This window comes from Anoplolepis gracilipes, chromosome 1 (assembly GCF_047496725.1).
Source record: "Anoplolepis gracilipes chromosome 1, ASM4749672v1, whole genome shotgun sequence".
Classification (NCBI taxonomy): Eukaryota; Metazoa; Arthropoda; class Insecta; order Hymenoptera; family Formicidae; genus Anoplolepis; species Anoplolepis gracilipes.
The window spans coordinates 10,773,201-10,797,671 of NC_132970.1; the positions used below are offsets into that span (position 1 = coordinate 10,773,201).

At 33.6% G+C, this 24,471-nt stretch overlaps 2 protein-coding genes and 1 long non-coding RNA gene across 3 annotated transcripts; 2 read left to right on the top strand and 1 right to left on the bottom strand.

The window, feature by feature from the left end:
- The first annotated feature begins 137 nt into the window (after nt 1–137).
- On the top strand, nt 138–696 carry LOC140670571 (uncharacterized). Its single transcript, XR_012047589.1, has 3 exons — nt 138–309; nt 428–514; nt 666–696. It is a non-coding gene; the product is annotated as an uncharacterized lncRNA (long non-coding RNA).
- Nucleotides 697–718: 22 nt separating this feature from the next.
- Nucleotides 719–3,325, bottom strand: LOC140670046 (uncharacterized). The gene is made up of 4 exons (XM_072900450.1): nt 3,139–3,325; nt 2,549–2,800; nt 1,448–1,737; nt 719–776 (listed from the first exon to the last, which is right to left on the bottom strand). Exons 1-3 carry the CDS (start codon nt 3,157–3,159, stop codon nt 1,450–1,452), a joined length of 561 nt encoding a protein of 186 aa, XP_072756551.1. The 5' UTR covers nt 3,160–3,325; the 3' UTR covers nt 719–776; nt 1,448–1,449.
- Nucleotides 3,326–16,463: 13,138 nt separating this feature from the next.
- On the top strand, nt 16,464–22,050 carry LOC140676252 (uncharacterized). The gene is made up of 3 exons (XM_072911142.1): nt 16,464–16,797; nt 18,536–19,339; nt 20,293–22,050. The coding sequence occupies exons 1-3, from the start codon at nt 16,725–16,727 to the stop codon at nt 20,976–20,978; spliced, it is 1,563 nt and encodes a 520-aa protein (XP_072767243.1). The 5' UTR covers nt 16,464–16,724; the 3' UTR covers nt 20,979–22,050.
- The last annotated feature ends 2,421 nt before the right edge of the window (nt 22,051–24,471 follow it).

The window sequence follows — 24,471 nt, forward strand, 5'->3', positions numbered from 1 at the left end:
TTCCGATCCTGCTCATTACGATGGCGAGTTTACTTATGTTCCTGTTATTACAAGAGGATATTTTGAAATAGATGAATATGTTATTTTTTAAATTACGCTAATATCAGGTTAAGATTATGTTTTAACAAATTATTAACATTATCGCTCTATAGAATCATAATAGATAATGACAGTGACAATAACTTGTGCGTGAATGGGTGTTAAGGTAGCGTTCATACAGGTATATCGGTAATAGCTGGACCAGCACAGATTATTTCATACATTAACAAATTAATTGGCGCTTATAATGAGGATCCTACAAATACAATAGTAAGTAAACAACAATCATTCTTTACACAATACTACAATCTATAGAAAAAAATGTTATTGAAATATAAAAATTGATATTTGTTAAATTACTAATTTGATATTATCTTTTGTTCATAAGTGGATTGCAATTTCAACTATGCCTCCAATTGGTTTTATTATAGGTGGTAAAAAGTTCAATCTTACTAGTGAGGATTATATTATTCAGGTAAGTATCATGGATCGTAATTCGGCTTAAAATACTTAAGAATAGATTTATTATAATTTATAATCTACAGTGCAACTTTCTGTATTTAAGTAATTACAATTAAATTATTTAAAAACAGGAAATTTACTATATTAGTCTTAATTCTTCGCAGCATATACAACTCAACGGCACCAAGATATGCATGAACGTTTTCTATGGAGTTGATGAATTTTACTGGCTGTTCGGCGATGTATTTTTCAAACGTATCTACACCGAATTTGACCTGAAAAATATTATGAGTGAGTAAGCATCAAACTATAAAAAAAAGTTTCTTTTCTTAATTTTTTCTAAATTATTCACAAAATTGTTATTTAGGTTAGATATCTAATAGTAACTTGAAGAAAAAACAATCGACATCTATTTCGCTAAATCTAATAGGATTCGCTTTAGCGAAATAGATGTCGATTATTTTTTCTTGAAGTTACTATTAGATATCTAATCTAAATTACAATTTTGTGAATAATTTAGAAAAAATTAAGAAAAAAAACTTTTTTTTATAGTTTGATGCTTACTCACTCATAATATTTTTTATAACCATTCGCTATCATGTATGCATTCATAGTATAACATTTATAATGCAATACATAAATATGCACACAATAATATCGTATATATTATATATATTAATATATTAATTCAAATTCAGAGAAAAGATGAGGATCATTTCAACTAAGAATATGCATTTTTGTAATTTTTAATTAAATAAAACGACTGATTATCTGTTGATATTTAACAAATTCACTTATATTAACTATTTTATTACATAACAATGCACATAATAATACTTGTACATAAATCTTCCAAGGAAAATGTAATATCACATGCTTATTACAGATAATTTGTCATTTTCCTGTTCTAAATTGTTCATCTCTTTTGTATACATTCAATGCGTACTCTCATCTTTCGTGTGGGCACGTAACTGATGTGGAAGTGGAAGTGGTGGCAGCTACATCAGCAGCGTTACTCGTTGTAAATTTGAAAGGTAACATCTTCGATTCGCTTGAAATTTCTGCATTTCGGTCTTGCCTATTATTTAAAGAAGCGATTACGATCGAATATGGTGGGGGATCTTTATATTTGTCTTCACCGGATGCTCGAAAGGATGTTGTTGTTTGCGTAGTTATCACGGACGCGTAGGAAGGCGGTAAATCTGTATGGTGAGTCGAATACGTTGATGATTCCATCTATAAAGGATAAATAACATAAAGATGATAGAGACTTATTAGAATTTTAGGAACTTATTAGAAATTTTGCACGTTTGTAAGGTGAGCATATAACTTACAGGATATACAAAATGTCTCATAGGAAGTTGCTAAAATTAATTAATTAATAAAAATGTTATTTTTCAATGCAAATTTGACGGTTTTATTTATATAAAAATTAAAGATAATCGGAAATATTCTTATCATTTAATAAACATTTATAAAAGATGTCAAGTATCGATAATTTTTAATGATATATATTTTTAAACAGTTCCAAACAACGCGATGCCATCTCAAAAAAGATGTTAGATAAAGTTTTTTATAGTTTTGTATAAAAAGATTTGAGTTCTGTTTTAATTTTGACAGTGCGCACTTTAAATATATATAATTAAGATTGTCGTTTTTATAAACGATTATTAAATGATAAAAATATCTCCGATCATCATATGTTCATATGTAAATATAATTGCCTAAAATGTCTTATTAAAAGATATTTGTTTTGTTGCTTAAAAATATACGCCATTAAAAATTATCGATATTTGACATCTTCTATAAATGTTTATTAAATGATAAGAATATTTCCGATTAGCTTTAGTTTTTATATAAATAAAACTGTCAAATATATCCTCTATCAAAAGATATTTGTTTTTTTGCTCTCTATATGTGAATTTAAAAATAACAGCTCTCTATATGTGAATTAAAAAAAAAACAGCTATTTAGCTTCAACAACTTCTCACAGAACATCCTGCATATATCGAAAAATAATTAATTCGACATAAATCACAAAAAATACCTCTCTGCGATTAGCGGCCATAATACCCGAAACAGTCCGAATCGCTGCTCTTCTTTGTTGCTCGATTAAAATTCTCGCGTGAGTCCTCTTCACGTTGCAGACGGTGTATCCGCAGATCAATAAGAAGAGCAACATTAGTATCACCAAAACAATCCACATGTATTCCCATTGCAATAATATCGAAGCTACCATTGCTGTCGTTACCCACGCGATCAAAATAGTAGCTAGTGTTCGACCGGAACAATGTGCGTCCTGAAGAATTTGCATTTTGATCTATTTTTCGAGCGGTAAAGATTTACTTTGTTTAAGAAAAAACGCGTACTTGTAGAATACCTATATGTTTCTGTTTTTATGGCATACTTATATTGATCGTTTTAATTGATAACTGCGATTCAACAAAAGAATTGCAGTTTTATCCATTTTATTTACCCGATAACATACAAAAATAGAATTATATATTGTATTATATATGCTGATAATTATTATTTTATCAGATTAAAAATATCATATCGATGTGCGTTGTACTTTATCAATAATTTATACGAGCGTTATTGTGAAATATTAGTAAAACAGAAAGACATAATACATACCAAGAGGACCAAAAAGAACATCCTGAATATAATTTGAAGAAAGTAGTCTTCCTTTCAATTGTTATTAATCGAGCGGTTTATCTCACAATGATATACTTATCTATGACGATAAAAAATGATCGAACTGATACATAATAAAGCCGCTTTCCATATTTCACTTGCGTCTTCGTGAATATGTTTTTAGTAATTCAATTATCTCATAATTAGACAGATAAAAAAACTCATGAATACACTTTTAACAGTTTCGACTTAATTCTTCCTTTTCGAGCATCTAAAATTCAAAAAATTTCCAGATAAAAAATAAAATATAAATTTTTTTCCGGTGAGAGAATCAACAATATCTAATGATTTTTCTAAGGTATTCTTATCTTATATTATATCTTCTAAAAATATACCTTGAATATATCTTAAATATTAAATAATATTATGTGCTTTTATAGGATTATTAATTTTTAATAACTTTTATTTGACGTAACAGGAGCCCAAAGATATGATAACCCACGCATCTTAGACAGATAAAAAACTTATGAATACACTTTTAACAGTTTCGACTTAATTCTTCCTTTTCAGGCATCTGAAATTCAAAGAATTTCTGGATAAAAAATAAAATACAAATCTTCTTCCGGTGAAAGAATCAACAATATCTAACAATTTTTCTAGCAAAAGTCGTTTTTTTCAAGCTATACAGGATTATTAATTTTTAATAACTTTTATTTGACGTTACGGGCTACTCTATGCAAGTAATAATTAAACTCTAATTATTAAACGTGTATTTATAACTAAAGGTTAAAACACATCTTTTTCCTTTCACCAATATGTGGAAGAGAAGACACGTTTTTGTAAAAAAAAGCGGCTGTCCATTTCTCGCTTCACAAACAATCAAATCCGACTATATAGGTCAAAGCGCACGATATCGTTTTAGGCCGCGGTGGCAACAACCACTGCCTATTTATACAGGGCGCTGGGCTTTTTGTCAGGGTGGTTCTCTCTGTCCTAAACATCACATCCGCCGAAATGTGCTTCCTACGCGGTGTGGTACCGTTGACCGGGAGGAGGAGAAGGAGGGCCTCGCGAGGGAACCGAGAGGCAGCGACGACAAGAGGGAAGCCGCAACAGGAACCACCGCCTCGTTTTCTTCATCAGCTTCAAACATCCGCTGCACCAGCCGCTGCCAGATCTTTCAGTTTACCCCCTGCCGCTTCAGCTCTCGCGCTCAAAGGGACGCGCGTCCGCTCATTTCCCTTTTTCACATTGGAAACGAAAGGATGCATTTTTACTCGCGGTGTTCTTTCTACGTGACGAGTCTTCTCCGCTCTGTTTCCGTTTCTTCTCGTTCTGACATCGTGTTCCGTTTTGTGCGAGAGCTGCATCAGTCAGGAACTCAATTAACTCTTGTAACTAGTCACACTAAAAACAAAAGATATTCTTTTTATAATTAAAAATATTCTTTTATATTATTAAATATTATTTTTAATAGTATCTTATATATTACATATATGTATATGCTATTATTATTTATGTTTGCAAGTTTGTGACAAATAAATAATTAAAATTTACGCAGGAGTTAGTTTGGCACGACTTCTTTTAACGAACGAATTGTAACATGTAATGAGAAGTTTTTCATGATCAATCTGGCATTTTGAAGCCAGAGAAGCCGTGAGGGTCTGGTCCAGGGAAAACATCGACCTTTTCCAAGACAAGGGAAGTGAGAAGAGGGATGACCGGCGAATGTTGCCCGATTGTACCGGACTCACGTGCGCACGCGAGACGGCATCAGCAACAGCAGCGGGGGCAGCTCGTCGAATCACCAGCTGCCGATTCGCCGAGTCGACTCCTGGAAGTACGGGAGTCGATCTAAAATTAGCGGCCCCGCGACGTGGCACCCCCGCCTAGCCCTTACATGGCCACGTCATGGGCATGCACTCGGCTACTTCGAGAGAAAGAGAAAGAAAGAGAGAGTGAAGAAAAAAAGGGAAACAATAATAATCGCAGCTTGCCCGGCACGAGTTGATCACGCGCGAGATCTAGCAGCTGGAACTCGTCGACACGGTTGGTCTTTACTCCAGAAACAATCAGCGAAAGCTAAGCATTTTACATTAACAAAGTTGAAAAGGAAATATCTACTCTTCGCGCAAAATATCTGTGAAGAAAATAAAGCGTCTATTGTTTCTTCAAAAAGTATTCTCTGTTTTTTATCCTTTTATTCATAAATAAGAAAAATGTACGGTTTTACATGTGTTTTCAATTTACACCCATGTTTAACGCTAAAGGTGATCATTTAATTTTGATTCTTTCATCATCTTAAATGTATAAAATATATTAGATTAAGTTCAAAGAGCCTCATCGATACTGATATATGTAAAATATGGATCGCGCGTATAACTTGAAAATCTTTTTTTTATCATGGTACACAGGAAGTACCGCACGGGTTAGTAATGAAACACATGGCTCCCGGATGAATGAACGACGTAATGAACGAAGTCGTTCCATATACGACAAGATAGCGCGTTACTTTAACGTTCTGGAAAAAAAAAAACGTCTCAATAAAGTACCGAGTATCATTATGCATGTTGAGATAACATGCTTAATCACTTTAATAGGTCTTACTCTTATTGTTTCCTTATTAAACAATTGATTTATAAAAATATCAAGCAATATATTTATAACATATTTTAGTCATTATTTTAAAATAATTTTATTATACTCTTATATCTTATATTGACGAGAAGACAAATTAATAATAAGTATAATTAATTATTCACGCAAAAAGATACTATATCTTTATATGTTATCTATAAAAAAATTTTTCCTCGCTTTCTTTTCATTCTTTTCATCCTTATTATTTACAATCTAAATATAAGTAAAATGTATTGAACAAACATTGTGCGCAAGTAAGGCAATGTGAAGAAAAGATTTTACTTTAATTCGAAACGTTCGAGCAAGATCTCACTCACGGGGTTCGATTAATCACGTTTCGCGGATCTTTCCTAGTTCATTGTCCTCCCAAAGTATATCTTGGTAGGCCGCGTAACCCCGAAACGGGAGATCCTTTGCGGACTACTCCTCGAAGGAGGTACGAACCCCGTTCCGCAGTACATCTGCGTTGAGCGGATGCAGGCTGCATTTTATGACCGTCCAATGCACAACCGATTCTTATTCGTGCACCCGCACTCACACCCTCCATCGTCTCCGCTGAGCACGCGGCACAACGACTTCTATAATTAGATTTCCTTCTTTCTTTTGGGCTTAGCTACCTTTGCGGTTGCGAGTGATCTCTTCTCGATCTGCAAAATAAAGAAATTTAATTAGACATTAAATTAATTATTATGATAATCCTAACATTAATATTGAAACATGTACACGTTTCTTCAAGTAAATAGATACATTTTTATTAATTTTGATTAAGTGTATTCTTTAATGAAATTGAAAAAATAATATATTAATTTTATTATATAAAATATTTACATTATTTTATATGAATCGTAGATTATAATCATAATTGATCCACAGATTTGAGAGTCGAACGTTACGTCAATTTAAAAGACCCACGTGTCCATAGAGATTTCACTTCGGCTATTTCGAACAGGTTGCGCTTGTACCTATTTTTTGATCATTGGCATCGGTCAGTCGGTCGCATCCATGGATTTTCGCACTGTCGACGACAGGTAGACACAAACATAATATAACGGCGATAGTTAAATCGAGCTACATATGTAAGTGCAACTCGTCATGCCAAGCTGCACTATCGTAGTCGTCATTTATAGATATATCATTTAATTGTTGGTAATTGGCCAAAATTTGTCTCTAAACTTGTTGCAGCCGTGTGAAGTTGCGACATTTTGATTCCTAGCTAAAGTGTCAGTCTGCTAACATATCTTCCAGCTAATTAGATTTTTAATAACATTTTATACACGAGCAGCGTCGTGCATGTCCGCTCTATTTGCTACTTCTATTAAGAACTTGCCACACCTGTGTCAGATGTTTTGACTTATGACATTAGAAACAAGTAAAATTAGTGAAGCCTGCAACTCTTTTGGTATTACAAAAATAAAATAATTTGCATAAATATATTAGTTAAATTGTTTTTTTTTCATACAATTTGACATATTATAGAAAATAAGAACTTTATTAATCATCTTCAAAATAAATATACTATACGTATTTTAATTTATTTATGTTTAAGTCGCTCAAATTTTTTTGTCCTATTTTTCTATATTATTTAGTAATTTTACCCAACCGTTCAAGTTAAATCTTAAGATGATTTGATATATAAGATGATCTCTGATATGCTAAGTAAATACATCTGGAAATTAACAATCTTCACGAGAGCTGCGTTTCCTGTTACGTTATGTATTTCGTCAATGGAAAAGAGATAAATTGGTGGAGTGTGTCCGAAATTAGTATTTGTAGATCGTAGTAAAGGAATGTCCTTGTGCAATATCGGTACTCCTTATAGAAGCTTGCCAAATGACCGATTAACGTCATACCGAAAGATAAAAATCATTTAACAGTTAATATAAACTGATGCTATGTTAAGATATTTTTATATATGAAATATTTGGAATCTGGAAAAATTGAAATTTCTATACGATACATAATATTATATATATAATACTTTATTTTGCAAGCATAAAATAATGATAAACAACATTTATTTCGCGCTTTCATATTAATTTAATAAATATGTAAATAATATCAATATTAATTTAAGTAATACATTGATATATATATTGTAATAAATTTTAATATATATAAATAATTATGCACATGTAATCCAATAGTTAAGAAATTAACATTTGCATAAAGAATTTAAAAAATTGAAAAAACTAAAAATGTAGAGAGATTTGAAGTGTTTTATACTTTAAAAGAATTCAAAAATGAAAAACTTAATGTTTTCTTTGGAAAACTTCAAAAATGATATATGAATTAAAACAAGATGAAAGATTTATTACTTGACAAGTATTTTATATATTATTTTTTTCTCTCTCTTTTCTCTCTCTCTCTCTCTTTCTCTCTCTCTCTTTCTCTCTCTCTCTTAAAAGTCTATTGAAAAAAATCTCGATTATATGTTATGGTGCCTTGGCAACTCAAATCCGTCCCTGATCTGCATACAAATACGAGCTAAACTTAGAGATGTCCGATTTTCCTCATTACGACAGATCACATATTCGACCATCACTTCATCGACCTTAATAATTCTTTTTTGCTAGCTTCAATCTATTAAAGTTCTGTATAAGTTAAGAAATTTGTCTCTATAATATTAATGAAAACAGATTATTTGAGGAAAATGTTGTTTACTTTACACGTGGTGCAAATCTAATATTAAAGAATTATTAATATTTTTTTAATTGGAATTTTATTTTACGAATCTCGGAAAACATACATTGCCGGTGGCAAGATAGAAATCCGGTGTCTTTGGGGCTCAAAGTGTTAAGACAACGGCTTAACAAGCGCACCGACTCGCGAGTGAATTCTTCAATGGGCCACCAGAAAGAAGAGAGTGCCTGAATGGGCACGCACACGCATCCGAAACGCGTACGCACATCGTCGCGATATTCCCGTGGATCTTATAGCAGCAAGATATTAACAAACACACACTAAAAATGCGACCTCCCCTAAGCGTTTGTCTAATATTATACTGCTACACGAAACACATCATGACGCAATATTTATACGAATAATTTCGAATTCTTTTGTGTCGTATCATAAAATATAATTACATATCACTGTGAGATTAATAATTCAATGTAGAATTAATTTTTAAATTTTACAAAGATATAAAGTATTCTTAAATATATGTATCATATAATAACAATAATTTATTAAATTATTCTTGCGAATTTAAAAAAAAATACTTAATAATTAAATTATTTCAACTTAATTTAATTCTACTTTAAATATATGCTGGTATGTTATTGATTTGTTCAAATCTTTTTTGTTTTGTTTATATTATATATCTCTTTATATGAAACAAAATGTTAAAGAATTCTGAATTTCTAAAACTTAGTCTTGAGTATGAAAGATTTTCCTACTAAATTTTATAAAGAAATGTAATTAAATTGCTCTAACAATAAAGTAATACTGCACTGTTACGATGTTTCGAGATTCATGTGGGTGTAAAGCCCGAGCCCATATTCGTGCGCGTGGGTCGCATGCGTCTTGTAGATACACGCGTGTTAAAGGGAAGGCAATGGAAAAGGGAACTCGAGACGGAGATGAGACGATGGAGAGAGATGGAGAGGCTGGGCGCGTGTCGGTCGCGTGCCTATTGCCACCGGTGACTCGGCTGTATATCTGCGACCCTCTTAAGGCCCTTTAACCGCCCTTTCGCCGTTTTTCCAGTGGCAAACGTCTCACGGGGGAGACCTTTTCAGACAAAAGCATTTCCGCCAACGATGAAGATCACTCGTCGACACATCATAGATAAAATCGGAAATAAAATCGTGAGGAGACATTTAATACATCGATGAAAATATTTTTTTCTTTTTATCACGATAAATGACGAAGATGATTGATGTAAGATCAAAGAGAAACTGAATTTAAGATATAAAAAAAGTAAATGTAATTGATTGACGTCCTATGGACTATAAACAATTTATGCAATATTACATAGAAGTATCTATAATACTGTTATTATAAAATAAGAATTTAAAGTCTAAAGATAATTTATTAAAAAAATTCGAGAATAAAATTCTATTTATTATTTCATGTGTCGTATAAATACAACCAATATTTAAGAGGTAAAATGCATAGATATCTAAAATACATATCAGAATCTATATTAAAATATACACTACAAAATGTATATTAATATATATACATTAAGATATCCAGCATATAAAATACAATTTGATTACAAATTGTCTAAAACGAGTTTAAACATTTTGCATAACTCTGTATATAATAGGCTATAAAAATAAGCTGTATTATGATTTGTTTTCTATAGCATATGCATATATTACAAATTATTTGTTAGCAATTTAATGATGATGCGGTACTTGTTCGTCACTGTATCATTCGAGACCATGACCTTAGTTGTTCACTGTCTAGTTCACTTCCTTTTCCTGTCACCTCCATAAAGACCGCCTGGGTAATGGTGATGAAAGAAAGGGGATAAAGACGCTGGCACGCGAATGCACAGCCTTGACCAAGCAGAGACAGCTTGCTCTTCTAATTTCGGAAAATCATATTTCGCAGAATTTTTTTACAAGATCTTCGTTTCAATAGCTCCCCTTTTATTAATGTCGTGAAAATGACATACTTTCTGTCACAAGAATTCTAAGCGAGAACGGAAACAATCAACATTCCTAGCATTCTGGATGAGTAATTATCTCTAAAATCGTTAAGATATTTCTGCCATAATTCTGCCAGAGAGATTATCAGTATAATTTTTTTTTAATATTGTAATTTAAAAAATTTAATCAATATACTTAAATCATATATATTATAGATTTTATATACGAATTAGATCCTTCTCTATATTTTGTATATTTCCGTAATTAATATTAATATCCTACTAATATCTATCTATTAATAGATGATGTAAGACTAGAGAGTTGCGAAAAGAACGAGGATGACAGGAAAAGAATGCAAGATAATTAACTTATCGTTTTTGCCTAATTTTTGCTGAAAAGAGACAAATTAAACAAGATTTAAAATAGATTTAAAATAATGTTAATTGAGTGACTTGTAACTTTGTGTGTGGATTAATATAGATAAATATTTTGGAAGTAAAGCTCTGAAATATACGTGATTCCGAGACAAAGAAAGACGTAGAAAGTGAAGTATCCGGGATTAATTGTGACCGGGTCAAACTGCACGAGACGAGCCGTCTTTGCAGGTGGCAAGCAGGCATGCAAATCCGAAAAAGGAGGGTTCACACACACGAGCACGTGCTCGTATTTTGCGAGAGGCCTTCTTTTCAGAAACAGCGCGGCGGCGGCGGCGGCGGCGGCGTCGACGGCGATCAGCTGGCGGTATTTCTTCCTTTTCTCTTCTCCGATCTTCGCAAGACTGAGGGAGAGGGAATCAGAAAAAAACGCTGAAACGAACGAAAATGAGCGTCGCCACCCCTTCTCCATTCCGCGCACCCGCATCCTGTGGCAGCTTTCGTAAAACCATCGGCCTGTCGGTCTCCATTCAAAAGCGCGAGTCACGGGGGCTCATTTACGAATTTCATGACGAAATTCTACACTGGCTGAGAGCGGGGCGTCTGCGATCTCCATCGAAGAGGTAGGGATTTAGATAGAGATGAATAGATAAATATACACGAATAAAAAGAAAGGGTGTGATCGTGTCTCGAAAGAAGATTTCACCTTTGAATTATATCAAAGTATTGTAATCTATCTCTAAAAGACAAGATAAAAGATTATTTATTAAAAGTTTTCATTAAAAAATAATATAATATAATCTTGGCGATCAATTAAATACAATCTTTACAAATGATTATAAAAAATATCTATGTTGTGTATACAATTTGAATTAATTTAATTAATATTAAATATTAATATAAAATATTTGTAACGTAAAAGAAATGATTAAGTATAGTACATAACGATATGAATAAAAATGTCAAAAAATTGTTTATTTTTAATAAATCTATTAAAATTTTACACTACTTTGACTCTAATCTTATCTTGTCAATAATCACATAATTTCATGATTAAATAATATGATTAAATAAATGATCATTTGAATAGTTTTCTCTCGATGAGGAATATTCCAATAATATGAAGAAAAAGGCAAGTATCTGAATTCGTACCGATGATGTTATAAGAATAGAACTCGATCGAGGAGGTATGAAACAGGCGGCTGTGATTGCTGTCTCCGGAAGGAACTGTCTCCCTTTATCCTCGAGGACATTGCTTCAAACACGAGCCAACGTGTCTTACGGTGTTCTCCCCTAAAGGGAGGCACTTCCACGGACGTCTCCACCCAGTGTTAACCTCTTGCACCCAGAACTAAATTAGGAGTCGTTCCGTCGACGTTTTTTGCTATTAGGGGCACTCCTTGAAATTTTTTTAATGTTTTTCCTCGATTTATCGAAAGTATCAACTCTTTATATTTTTTTTGTCTTGTCCAAATATTTCAGACCTTTACATGCAAAATATTTATCTATATTAATCCACACACAAAGTTACAAGTCAATTAACAGTCTATTTTAAATCTTATTTAATTTGTCTCTTTTCAGTTAATTATCTTGCATTCTTTTCCTGTCCTCCTCGTCCTTTTTGCAACTCTCTATTCTTACATCCATCTATTATTGCACATTGTTTTCTCTTTGTACTTACGTCTAAAAATAACGACAATGTTGAGGAATAATCGAGATGCATAAAACGTATTCTTGCATAATGATTCATGGACCATGAATAGAGAATTAAGCTGCGCCGCCCGGTGTCATTGCACCCTAGATCCTAGAGGATGTATAGGGGAGTCGAAGGAAAGCACAGACGGGAAAGTTGAAAGAGTACACGTAGACGGCTGAAAATCTGTCGTTTGGCGTCCCGCCAAGTCTTCGCGACTTATCTTCAGCTTCGTCTTCATCCCTCATTCTCCAGTGGAAGCTCTCTTCCGCGGAAGACGATCCACGAGAACTTTTATTCCCACTTTCACGCCGACACATCTTTTCGTAGAAGAGCATCATGTCCTCATCATCGCCTGTTGCTATTCTCGGCATCTGACAATTTTATAGATTCTTCCGATTGCAAAGTCTAGGCGAAAAGTTCTTCAAAAATTCTTGGAGATCGTAAGACTTTGGTTATTATTTCATGACATTTGCGTTGCCATAAATATTTATGATTCTCTCTGTACGGCGTAAAACTTTAATAGTTACATGAAGCTAACATTCGATATAGATATACAATTACTTAATTACATTACAATATAAATTGTGCAAATTTCTCTTTATGACATAAATAAATAGCACAGATTCTTTATTAAATTTACTACAAAAATAAAGTTATATAACATCTGTATTTATAACATTGAAAACTCATTTTTTAAATCATATCGAGATTCTGATATTTAGTAAAAATTATATTTTGTTTTAAAAAATTTTTTGCTCGTGACTTTCGTATACAGAAAGGAATAAAAAAAACTGCTACACTCCTTGTAAAATTCTTTCTCTCTCTCTCTCTGTTTTTCTCTTTGCAAGAAAAAATTTCAAAATTTTGTAAAAGACATGCTTTCCTGCATCTGCCAGTCTCGATTACTGAGAAGCAAAATTGGCGAACGTCTGACTTTAAGAAAAATTCACCAATGGTGAGTCTCTCGCGTCGCGAGATTCTGGATTCCGATCTTCTTAGCTTACCTTGTCGCGTCTTGCGGATGGCCGTGGAATAGAAGAGAGGTGGTTTACCCGAAGAACACGACAGCTGCATCGAGCCATCAGAGCCTGAAAATAGCATGGCAACCCCATGCCGAGGCCGCCGGAGGAGCGGCGAAGTCGAAGCCCTCTCTCTCTTTCTCTTTCTCTCCCCTTCTCTATCTTCCATGCGCTCGCCGCCTTTATACATATCCCGACTACTGTTAAAAAGCCGCCCACCTACCAGCCTTTTAAATAGCGATCGCGTGCTTTTCCCTTTTTTCCGGCACGCGGAAAGTACTTGCTGCCATCGAGGAAAAGCGGGAGCGCGCGGGAGGTTGCTGATTTATAGGAGGAACCGAGCATATCCGGATACTTTACACGGGACGACACACGATACAGTCACGCATTTTCCCCTTAAACGATCCTGCCCGTCCCTTGGAATCACTCTTAATGACTGAGCGATCCCACTATTGGCGCAAAAAATCCGCCCTCATACTTGTCCATTTTTTTTCAAACGTAAAATTACTCAAAATGGGAGATATTTTCTTTTCAAGTTTGTCCCGTCGTAGTAAATTTGTATAAATAATTAATTTATCATTATTTAATTGTTATTAAGATCGTCTCATCGAAACTTTTCAGGTTTTACCGATCTTTGATCTTAACGTATTGTAAATAATTCCTAAACAAATGTCGTTTTTTTCGCAATCGTATGTTCTTTCGCTGTCTTTCATGAAAGCCGCACGTGGTCACCAGTCGCGATTTATTCGTTAAGATCTCCTCCGCACCGTAGGTATAGACGACGTCGCGTATCTCTTCCTCCTCCCTCGCACCTGGAGACGCTCCAAGAAAGCTGAAAATACGCGATTAGTGGGCACACAAAATATCTTTGGGGCACCTGTAGGATGAGTCGCCGGATAAAGAGAGGCACGAGGTGTTCGCACTATCGATGCCGGTTACATTAATGGATGTGATCTGTAGCGGGCAATCTGTTGTCGAGTTGCGAGTTGCGTCAGTGGTGAGGATGCTCTCGCTCGCTCGCTCGACGTTCTCGGAGCTCGTGACTTTATTTTTGGCCGTTCGACGACGATACCGTCGACGATTTACGATATCGTCGCCGAGACACCTGTTCCGCAACTCCCATCTAGAGATTTCTTGCAATTCCGAAAGCTTACAAATTCTTCATCCTGACCTAGACATTTAATATAGAATATTTCAATTTCGTTTTTCGCCTTGAAACATCTCAAATATTTTCTTTTTTTATATAGCACGGAAATGACGTGAGTTGGGGCAAATATATAATAATTGACAATGATTCATAAATTCTTTTGAATCGCAGAGATCGTAAGTTTTCTAAAAAACGGATTTATAAGTTTTGTTATTCGTAACAAATTAATATATAATAAATAACGATAATAAAAGGTAAATAGAAAATATATTATTAATAAATTAAACTGTACATGAAGATTTGCGTTTCAAGTCTCATAAATTAGACTAAATGTATGCCGCAGAGTGCAGTTGATTAATTAAATTGTTGTTTTTCATTAATAAATAAGTTTACTAATAAAAGTAATAATATAAATAATAGAATAGGAAATAATCAACAGTTCAAGCATTTTGACTTAAGCATTTAAGATAGCTTATAAAATTTATATTTGAATTTAATTACTAAGCAATGCAAATTTAATGATTATATTTCATAATTATAAACAATTATGATAAACTTTTTGAGCAAAAAACAGCTTCAAAATCGTCGAAAAAATATATAATAATCCAGAATAAGTACTTGCTAATTTAGTATATTATAATTCGTACCTAGATTCGAAGAAATTTCAGAAGAATAGAAATTTAATCTCCTTTTTCTTTTGCTAATCACCTTAGCAAAGAGCAAGAGACTACAGAGGCAGCGGGGCTTTTTGGTCGACGATTGAATGAATGCCACGCGAGTTAGTCAGCGCCGCGGTGCTAAATTCGGCGGACGCCTGGCGTCGCGCCAGAAGAACCACTCAGCGCACCAACCTGCTCCTACCCTGTAGCCGCCAACGAAATGACGCCGTTATCACATATTCGCTTGCCATCACATCCTTCGTTTAAATAAGATAAACTGATAGCACCGATCTTCTTGAACTTGCCAGATACACGATAGATACAAATTCATTCTGTCCTTCGATTCTTCTGTTCTTTGCCGTTTCGTCAAAATTAAATATGTCATATAATATTGTAGTACCGTAATAAAAGATTTAATTAGAAGAACTTGAGAGTAATATAAAGATTGATTGAAATATAAGGATTTCATTATGAATCGTATTTTTTACCGCAATAAAAAAAATGATGTTAATCAAAATTTGATTATTATAAAGCTTATACATATATTAGAACTAAAATCGCGTTTTATTTTCTAAAATTTTATATATTAAAAATGCTGTCTAACATTTTGCAGTATATTAATTTTTTTATGGAATTTATTATTTTATGAATCTAAATCTTGATTAAATTTAATGGAAGAGTTAAAAATTCTGTACGTGAAGAGTTGTATTCAATTAAAAATTAACAATATATATTCTGTGTGGGCCAGATAAATTGTATTAATTCAATTTAATTTATCAATCAGAAAAATATAATGCAAATTCTCGTGTTGTGACACGGGGTTCAGTAACGTGAGTGATAATGGCGGGACAACTTGTCGAGGGAAGGGTTGGTTAGCAACCACCCTGCGCGAGCTGCGGGGGCCAGTCGGGTTCCTCCTATGCGGCCTTTCATCCGGCGGTCTCCCGCGAGACACACTCGTCACGCGTGTCGCACATTGCCGCCACACGAATGGGACCACCGCACGCGCGGGGGAAACCGGGGGGGGGGAGGGGGCAGGCACGCGTTCTGAGACGCGTGCAGCTGAAGGCAAAGAAGAAGAAGAAGAAGAAGAAGAAGACGACGACGACGACCACGACGACGATGACGATGACGAAGAGCGCCGCGGCGGTAGCGGCGACGGAGGGCGAGGGAGGCTGCGTTGCTATATGTAGCCCCGAATCTTAGCCGGGGCAACTATTGCGCCCGAAATTGCCGAAGCGAACGCAACCCCTGCGTCGCTCGACGTACACGCCACCGAATCGGATTGTAATTCTTCTGGAATAGCGCGAGCATCGGACTTATCTTCGTATTGACATCCTTATTGCAGATAATAATTATAGATAGACGGTGTGACGAGTGTGTTAGTTTGTGTGAGTCTTGTATTAATGAGTATGACTTGTGTACATTGAGAAGAAAAAAGAGGAAGACGAGGAAAATGCCGCGAGCGTTCCTGATCACGCATCGCAGGTACAACGGTGCTGAAGAAGAAATCGGAGGATCTGAAAGAGGTATGTTGGGTTAATTAGGTGCATTACGGTACTTTAAACAAAAGTAGTATGGAATATATTATATTTTGATAAATTATCAATTTAAAAATTAAAAAAAAAACCGCTAAACCTTTTATAATTTTAAGATATTAGATTTCAAAGCAATATAGATGCCGCAGATTAAATATTAGTCACAAGAAAAATTGCTAGTAGCAAAATTGTTAATTTATAAAACACTTTATTAATTATCAGATTTTTTGTAATTTTATTATAATTTAATACAATGGCAATTATTTTATTTTTTAATTTAGGCTTAAAACGTTGACAGATTTAATTTATCACAATTTATTAAATGATTTATTGAATGATAAAGAAGACACTTTTGTACAGTAACATTATAAGTCATATATATTCTTGACAGTAAAATATATGATATTTATAATATACATAGAGATATATATAAATATATATATTATAGTATATATACATATACAACACACAATAAATTAATGTTTAATAAATTTTTTGTATTTCTTTCACAAATTTATACTTCAAATCCTGAATATGAATTTTTCAAAAGTCTTTTGCGAAAATTTTACATAGAAATAAAAATTTATTTTCAAAATAAATTTTTTATCTCAGTATACTAATTGTCAGTTATTTATTCAACTATGAAAAAATCGATATGAAATTTATCATGAAAAAATAACTCGCGACGTCAAATTCTCGTCTTTTATATGTACAGAAATTCCCTTTTCTCCGAATTTGTTGAGAAAACCTGTTGGTTGTTGCTTCGTAATTAAGCCGAAGGATTGTGCGGATTTAAGAATAGGACGCTAGATGCGTCATCAGGGCCCACCACGGTGCATATCGTCGCAATGCCGTCAATCTCACCATGAAGCAGACAGGCAAACTTCCTCACAAACACAACGCGTGTATACGTATACGGTACTAAGAAATACGTAAAATAAACGTGATATACTAAGAACGGGTGAGCGGAGGTTGGTCGCGGTACGGCTCTATTTCCGTTCTCCCTGAAAACGGAGCAGTTAGGTTTTCCTCCCGAAGGTGTATGTCGTGTTTTACGAATCGCGTCGACATCGAATTTCCCTGCCAGTCAGTCGAGAGTTACCGAAAGACTTGAAATGATACTCTGTACAGTTTGTAAAAAAAAAAAGATACAATAAAATGTAAATTGATAAATTTATTATCGTAAAACTGCGTAATAAAATGTGACATTAGAGATATAAAACTTAAGAGATTTATTTCGATATTTTCATGAAATATAGAGATAAATTAATTAATAGGACTTTATAGAGAAGTATTTTCTTGATTAAAGTATAGAATATTTCATATCTATTTAAGAATCATTTTAATACCAATTAAAACCAATTAAAAATATTAAAATTAATTTTCGTTAATTTTATTTGTTTATCTGCATCAAGTAAATCTAAATTCTGTAATCTAAACAGAGTTTTATTAAAGTTCAAAAAGCTTATATAATTCAAACTATTTTCAACTATTGAGAAATTGGAAAACAGTTATTATCTTTTTTAAATATGAAAAGAATATTAATTATTTAAATTCACTAAATAAGAAAGCAGCTAAAATATTAATCTATAACATCTGTCGCGGATTAATATTCGCTATTGAAAAAATTACTAATAGTGAAACCTGTTGATTCTCTCTCTCTCTCTCAGAAGAGATTATTAAAATATTTCAATCATTACATCCTTTTTAATTTTTCACTCACAATCAGATTTCAGTCCCGAAAGAAGCGTGAGACTGGCCGATTACAGCGGCGGTCAGCCAACTTCTGATGGCGCCAGCGAGTGCGGTAGCGAGACATCGTCCGAATGCCCCGAGGAGCTGTACAATCTGACAAAGTTGGCGGAAGTGAGTCTGGCGGCGGCGGCGGGCACCCTGATTCACCATAGCAATGTCATCTACCAGCGACCGGTGTCGCCAAGAATCGCGCAATATCCTGCAGAGAAAAGCAGGACCCTGGCATCCCGATCTACTGTCCAGGTAATGGGAAACCAGGACCAGGAAGTCTTGGGCGAACGGACGAGACTCTTCTTCGAGCGAATCGAGACCGAAAAGGAGATCTTGGATAATCGATCCAAGGACACTACCGCCCTGGGGATTCGTCTTTCGCCGCGACATCTTTCCTGCCCCTCGCAGGAAGAGTCGAGCTTCTCGAAAGTACCGATCGTTTCTAGCGTCGGTGTCGATCCATCACCGGTATCGATATCATCCACCGTGTCCCAAGGTCGAAAGACGATTGTCGCCGAGCCCAAGGTGGAGGAGAACGAGGATCACGAATGTCCCGATTGCGGCAAGAAATACTCGACCTCATCGAATCTGGCTAGACATCGTCAAACGCACAGGTCGTTGGGCGATAAAAAGGCTAGGAGGTGCCCGCACTGCGATAAAGTCTACGTCAGCATGCCGGCGTTCAGCATGCACGTGAGGACCCACAATCAAGGATGCAAGTGTCATTATTGCGGCAAGTGTTTCTCGAGGCCGTGGCTGCTGCAGGGACACATACGCACCCATACAGGTATACACTTCTGATATAAAAGATGTTTTATTTCCCATCCTCGATGATAATTTTTTATTATAAGTAAAGTATCGTATAAATTAATATATAATTATTATTTAATTATATGTTTATTATAATTATGTACCTCTAATTAATATATAATTAAAGGTATATAAATATAATAAACATATAATTAAATAATAATTATATAATAAACATATAAATAAAGACTAAACTTGAGGAATTTTAAATATATATATTTTCCGTATTTTTCTAATTTAATCCAATAAGACTGTTATATCGGAGTTGTCATTTTGTATTTCTTTTCTCTTTCTAATCGAATATGTTTTTTTTTACAATAAAAGATGATATTACGTAAATAACTGGTAAATTCTATTCTTGAAAAAAATATAAAGTTTAACGGACAATTTCAATGAAGACGAGTTCAAATTAATCACAATGTGATTTTGGCACGTTCAGAAATGCGGCACTAATTCCGACTGCAAATTATAGATGCACAAGTGTAAGATTGGTTGACACATAACAATTTATCTACATCCTTTAGCACTTTAAGTACATTGAGAATAATTAATTCAAACATTCAAGCCAAAGAAAAAAAGCAAATAAAATAATATAAAATCCATAATTGAGTAGTTAATTCTGTTTCATTTTTTATCTTTTAATTTAATAAATTTTTTTTCTACATTCTATTTTTTAAATAAATTTTATATCCGTTTATGTGAAAAAGAAAATATTTAAATCCTTTTTTTTATTCACAACAACATTACTAATATTTTTTAAAACCAGCTCTTTATAATTATCATCTAAAATTTTGGAATTTATGATATTCCTTTTCAAGTACAGCTATTTTTTATTGTAACACCTATTTATTGTAAAGAAAAATTCATTTTTGAAAAAAACTTTTTAATAATTATATTTCCTTTTTTTAATAATTATTTTTCCTTTTTTAGGTGAGAAACCCTTCAAGTGTACCATTTGCAACAAAGCTTTTGCCGACAAATCGAACTTACGAGCTCACATACAAACACACTCGAATACCAAACCTCATGTGTGCGGTCGTTGCGGTAAGGCCTTTGCCCTAAAGTCTTACCTTTACAAGCACGAGGAGTCATCTTGTATGCGTGCCCATCACCGATCGTCCACGGAGAAGTCCGATCAAATCGAACAGCAGACGACATCGCTATCGATAAAATCGAGTGCTCCATTACTATCGTCCTTAAATAGACCGCAGACAACGCCCTGCGGTATCACAGCGTCGCCCACCAGTGTCATAGTTCCTCGATTAGGACTCGACCGAGACCAGAAGAGTTCATCATCAGCATTTTCCGCGATCATTAGGCACACCAGGACGACAGACACGGCGACATCGTCAAAACGATCCTGCAAAGAGAGGACGCCTTGTCCGAACGATTCGAACGAAAAGAGGCAGAATCCCGATTCGGCGACGAAGGATTCGGAGTACGTATCCAGGATGGTTATCAGGACGTCGGTGATATCTCCCAATCCGGAGCATCTGCATCTGCGTTTCGAAAACGATGTTAAAAGTTCATCGACTACGTTCGATTACCCCGATCCGACGAGATCCTCGGCCTTCTCGAGACCCGCCGGGATGACTTTAAACCTAGCCATTGCTTAAAAATCGACACTTACAATCAGATCGAATAAGTCGTATTAAAAAGGTTCAAATTTGACTTTACATTTACTTTTGTACGAAATTCCAACAAAATTTTTCTCAAATTCACTCGAAATTTCCAAGGATTTCAAGATATCCTGGGGAGATTTTAAATCTTGATTTTCTGTGAAAAATTAAAGCAAGAAAGTTCAGGAACTTTTTAAATTATTCATTCAAATTTTTATTTTAAAATAATCAAGTTGCTGTTTCTTATAAAAGTCTTTTGAAAAGATTTAATTGAGAAATTAATAAAAAACATTTGAATTATTTGATTTGAAAGAGCGATAAGATATCTCAAAATTATTGACGTTTTTTTTAATCAGTTTTTAAATAACCAACGTAGAATCTTTCCTCATTAAAATATGATTGAAACATTATTTTTCAACATATACGATATATAATTGCTTGATGATTTTCGTAATTGTCAGACATTCTCATACTTTCGATAGTGTTTTCGCAGACGTTATTAGAGATTGTCCTTTATATTAGCCTTTTTTTATTGCGATCGAACGAAGATTATTTTTGATAATCTGAATATGCCAATAATTTCTGATAAACAAAGTTTGCGAATTAGTAAGAAAACAACAGAATATTGCCACAGGTACTATTCCAAGCATCTTCCAAGAATTAGGGACCATGTAGTAATTAGTCATAATATTAAATCTATAAGCCGTTAATTTAGAGATTGTCGATATAAAGCCATGTCTTATAAAAATAAAATCATGTTCTTTAGCGTGCGTATAATTTGACACAGTGACATAGCTTCAACAGGCTTAATATATGCGGATGAGAATTCTTGAAAAGAAATTTTTGAGGCACAAGGTTGCCCCTGACGAGAGAGTTTGTTAAACGCCAAACTTGTGACCTTAACTATTTATATAAAGACGTAAGTAGCTATCGCACGATGTTAAGCAACTAAAATTAATTGTCGACACGCGGACAAAATTGCAGTGCCTTCGTGTTGTTATTTTAGAATTAAATGACAAGGGTTCGAGGCTCTTCGAGGCAGCTATCGACTTTAGACAAGATGTAAATATGTATAAACAACAAATTTCCAAAACATAATGAATAAATCCCAACGGATGCGCACGAATATAGTGTAGCCGAATGTAATCAAGCAAAGTTACATTTGCGGTCATAAAATGTCAAAGGAAATAATGTAGTATCCGGTGCAAGCTTGTGGTTGTATCGACAAAATTTAGAATGCATTAAAATGCAAGTGTTGAGACGTTCTTAAAAGCACGAGAGCGTGTATCTGTGATTCAGAATTGCACAACCGGTTGCGAAAAGCAAAAACCGGCTCTAAATAATGCAAAAATTTATCTATCAAAATAAATATATAATATAATAATATTATATATAATAATAATAATAATATTATATATTTTATATCATAGAAACAAGTTTAAATCCAATGAGATCGTTTATTAGCGGTTCCATTTTACGAAATAAATTTTATTGTATTACATTACAATTAGAATATTATGTGTAAACATTGACAAACAAACGTTATTCAAGCGCACCGTTTAGAGCCGTAGCATAGGTTGTCTGTTCTCCATCAGCAAAGTAATTATAGCGATGATAAATAAGCCTTCTTTTTTCGTGTTTGTTTCTTGATACCAGAAATTGGTATCCGATCAGAGTGTCGAACTAGTCGAATCCGTTCCGTCATTCGAACGCAATTTGCCGTCATGACAATCAATTTTTTGTAATTTATTTTTTCACAACGGACCTTATTTAGAAAGAGATCGATATTTCTTTTTTAATGATTCAGCAGACGGCAAGATTACGCGGATTATGCGAATGACGACGGTTATAATAAAGATTTCATATAGTGTAATAAATGTGTCACGCAACAAGAGACCGATTGTGTTGTGTTTATCGAATAATAACAATCTGCTCGTGTTTTAAAGGATTCTATTAACGAGCGATTTGGACGCGTCCTAGTCATTTCGATTCGATAGATTGTCTATGAATGAGAATAGAAATCCTGATCTAGCATTAAGACGTAGTCGTGTTGAGACCACACGTTGTAAATAGCATTCCCACTTTTACATTAGAATTCGGACGCGAGAAAGACGTTGGTATAGCTATTTTTAGATAGTTGGACTTATTATATACCTGTTGTATGTATTATATGTGCTATTTGTACACCGGAGTGCCTATATATATAAAATATTTACCCACATTTTTGTACGAATTGTAAAAATCTTGTCTTCGTAAAAGGAAAATATACGAAAAGATAATATACGAAATGATATACGTTTGAATTAACTTTACATTTATCCTGTCCCTTTCCTTTATTTCATCTTCCCATAATTCTTTCACATTTCTAAAAATTTTTCATGTAAAAAAATAAAATTCTTTTTTAAAAATCAATTTAAATTATAAATTTCTAATGTCTAACGAGAGTCCTTTAATCAAGTAGTTTGTGTGTGTGTGTGTGTGTGTGTGTGTGTGTGTGTTTGCTATAATATATATTATATAAAATAGATTGATATTGATATAAAAGCATGAACATAAAATTAACATTAATATAAAAATAAAATATAATAAGATTATTGTGTGAAATGATCGGAAAAACAAAAATCACATAATATTTAAAAGTTAATATCGTAATAATAATTTAATATCGTATCTATCGGATTGCAGCACACGCATTTACAAAAGCTTTCTGTTCAACATTCTTTCGTCTTTTTATTTATTGAACTCGCGTTATCGAGTCGATGAACCATACGATCATTAGTTACGCTTGGTAGTGGGATAAACAGCGGCTAACTGTGTTTAACAAATAGATTGAACTCAATATTTAGGCCAACGAAAGGGAAAGTGACTAGCAGACACGATACTCGTATAAATCAATCATATCAAATTAACTCCATGTCGCTTCTAATTGATAAACATTTATGATCTGAAATAAAAATAAAAGAATATTTATGAATTAGTATCATAAATAAATTAAGTTATGGAAGTATCATAAATTAACTTTTAATAATATGAAATAAATAGAGAAACGAGTTGTTATTTATCTCCGAAATACATGATTTTGTTTTTCATATAAAAAATATTTCCAAATATATAATTGACAGAATAATAAAAATTATAATTATAATTATAATATAAAATATAACAAATCATCTTTGTGTTATTAAATTGCACAAACTGAAAAATTTTAATAATGTGATAATGTGTATCCATCAAAGATTTTTTTAACATGTGAAAATACAAATTTAAAACACTCTGTTATTTATAAGCAATAGAGGATAGTAAAGGAGTCAGTTTCTCCATTTTTTTTCTAACTGAAGTACGTTAATACCTCGAATCAGTAACAGTCATGAGCGCATATCTTATGGTAATGAAATCCGCACTGACAAGACTAAAAGAGATAACATAATACATACAAACGTTTATACGCACTTACATCACGACGCACATTCTTAGAACTTTTACCAGCACG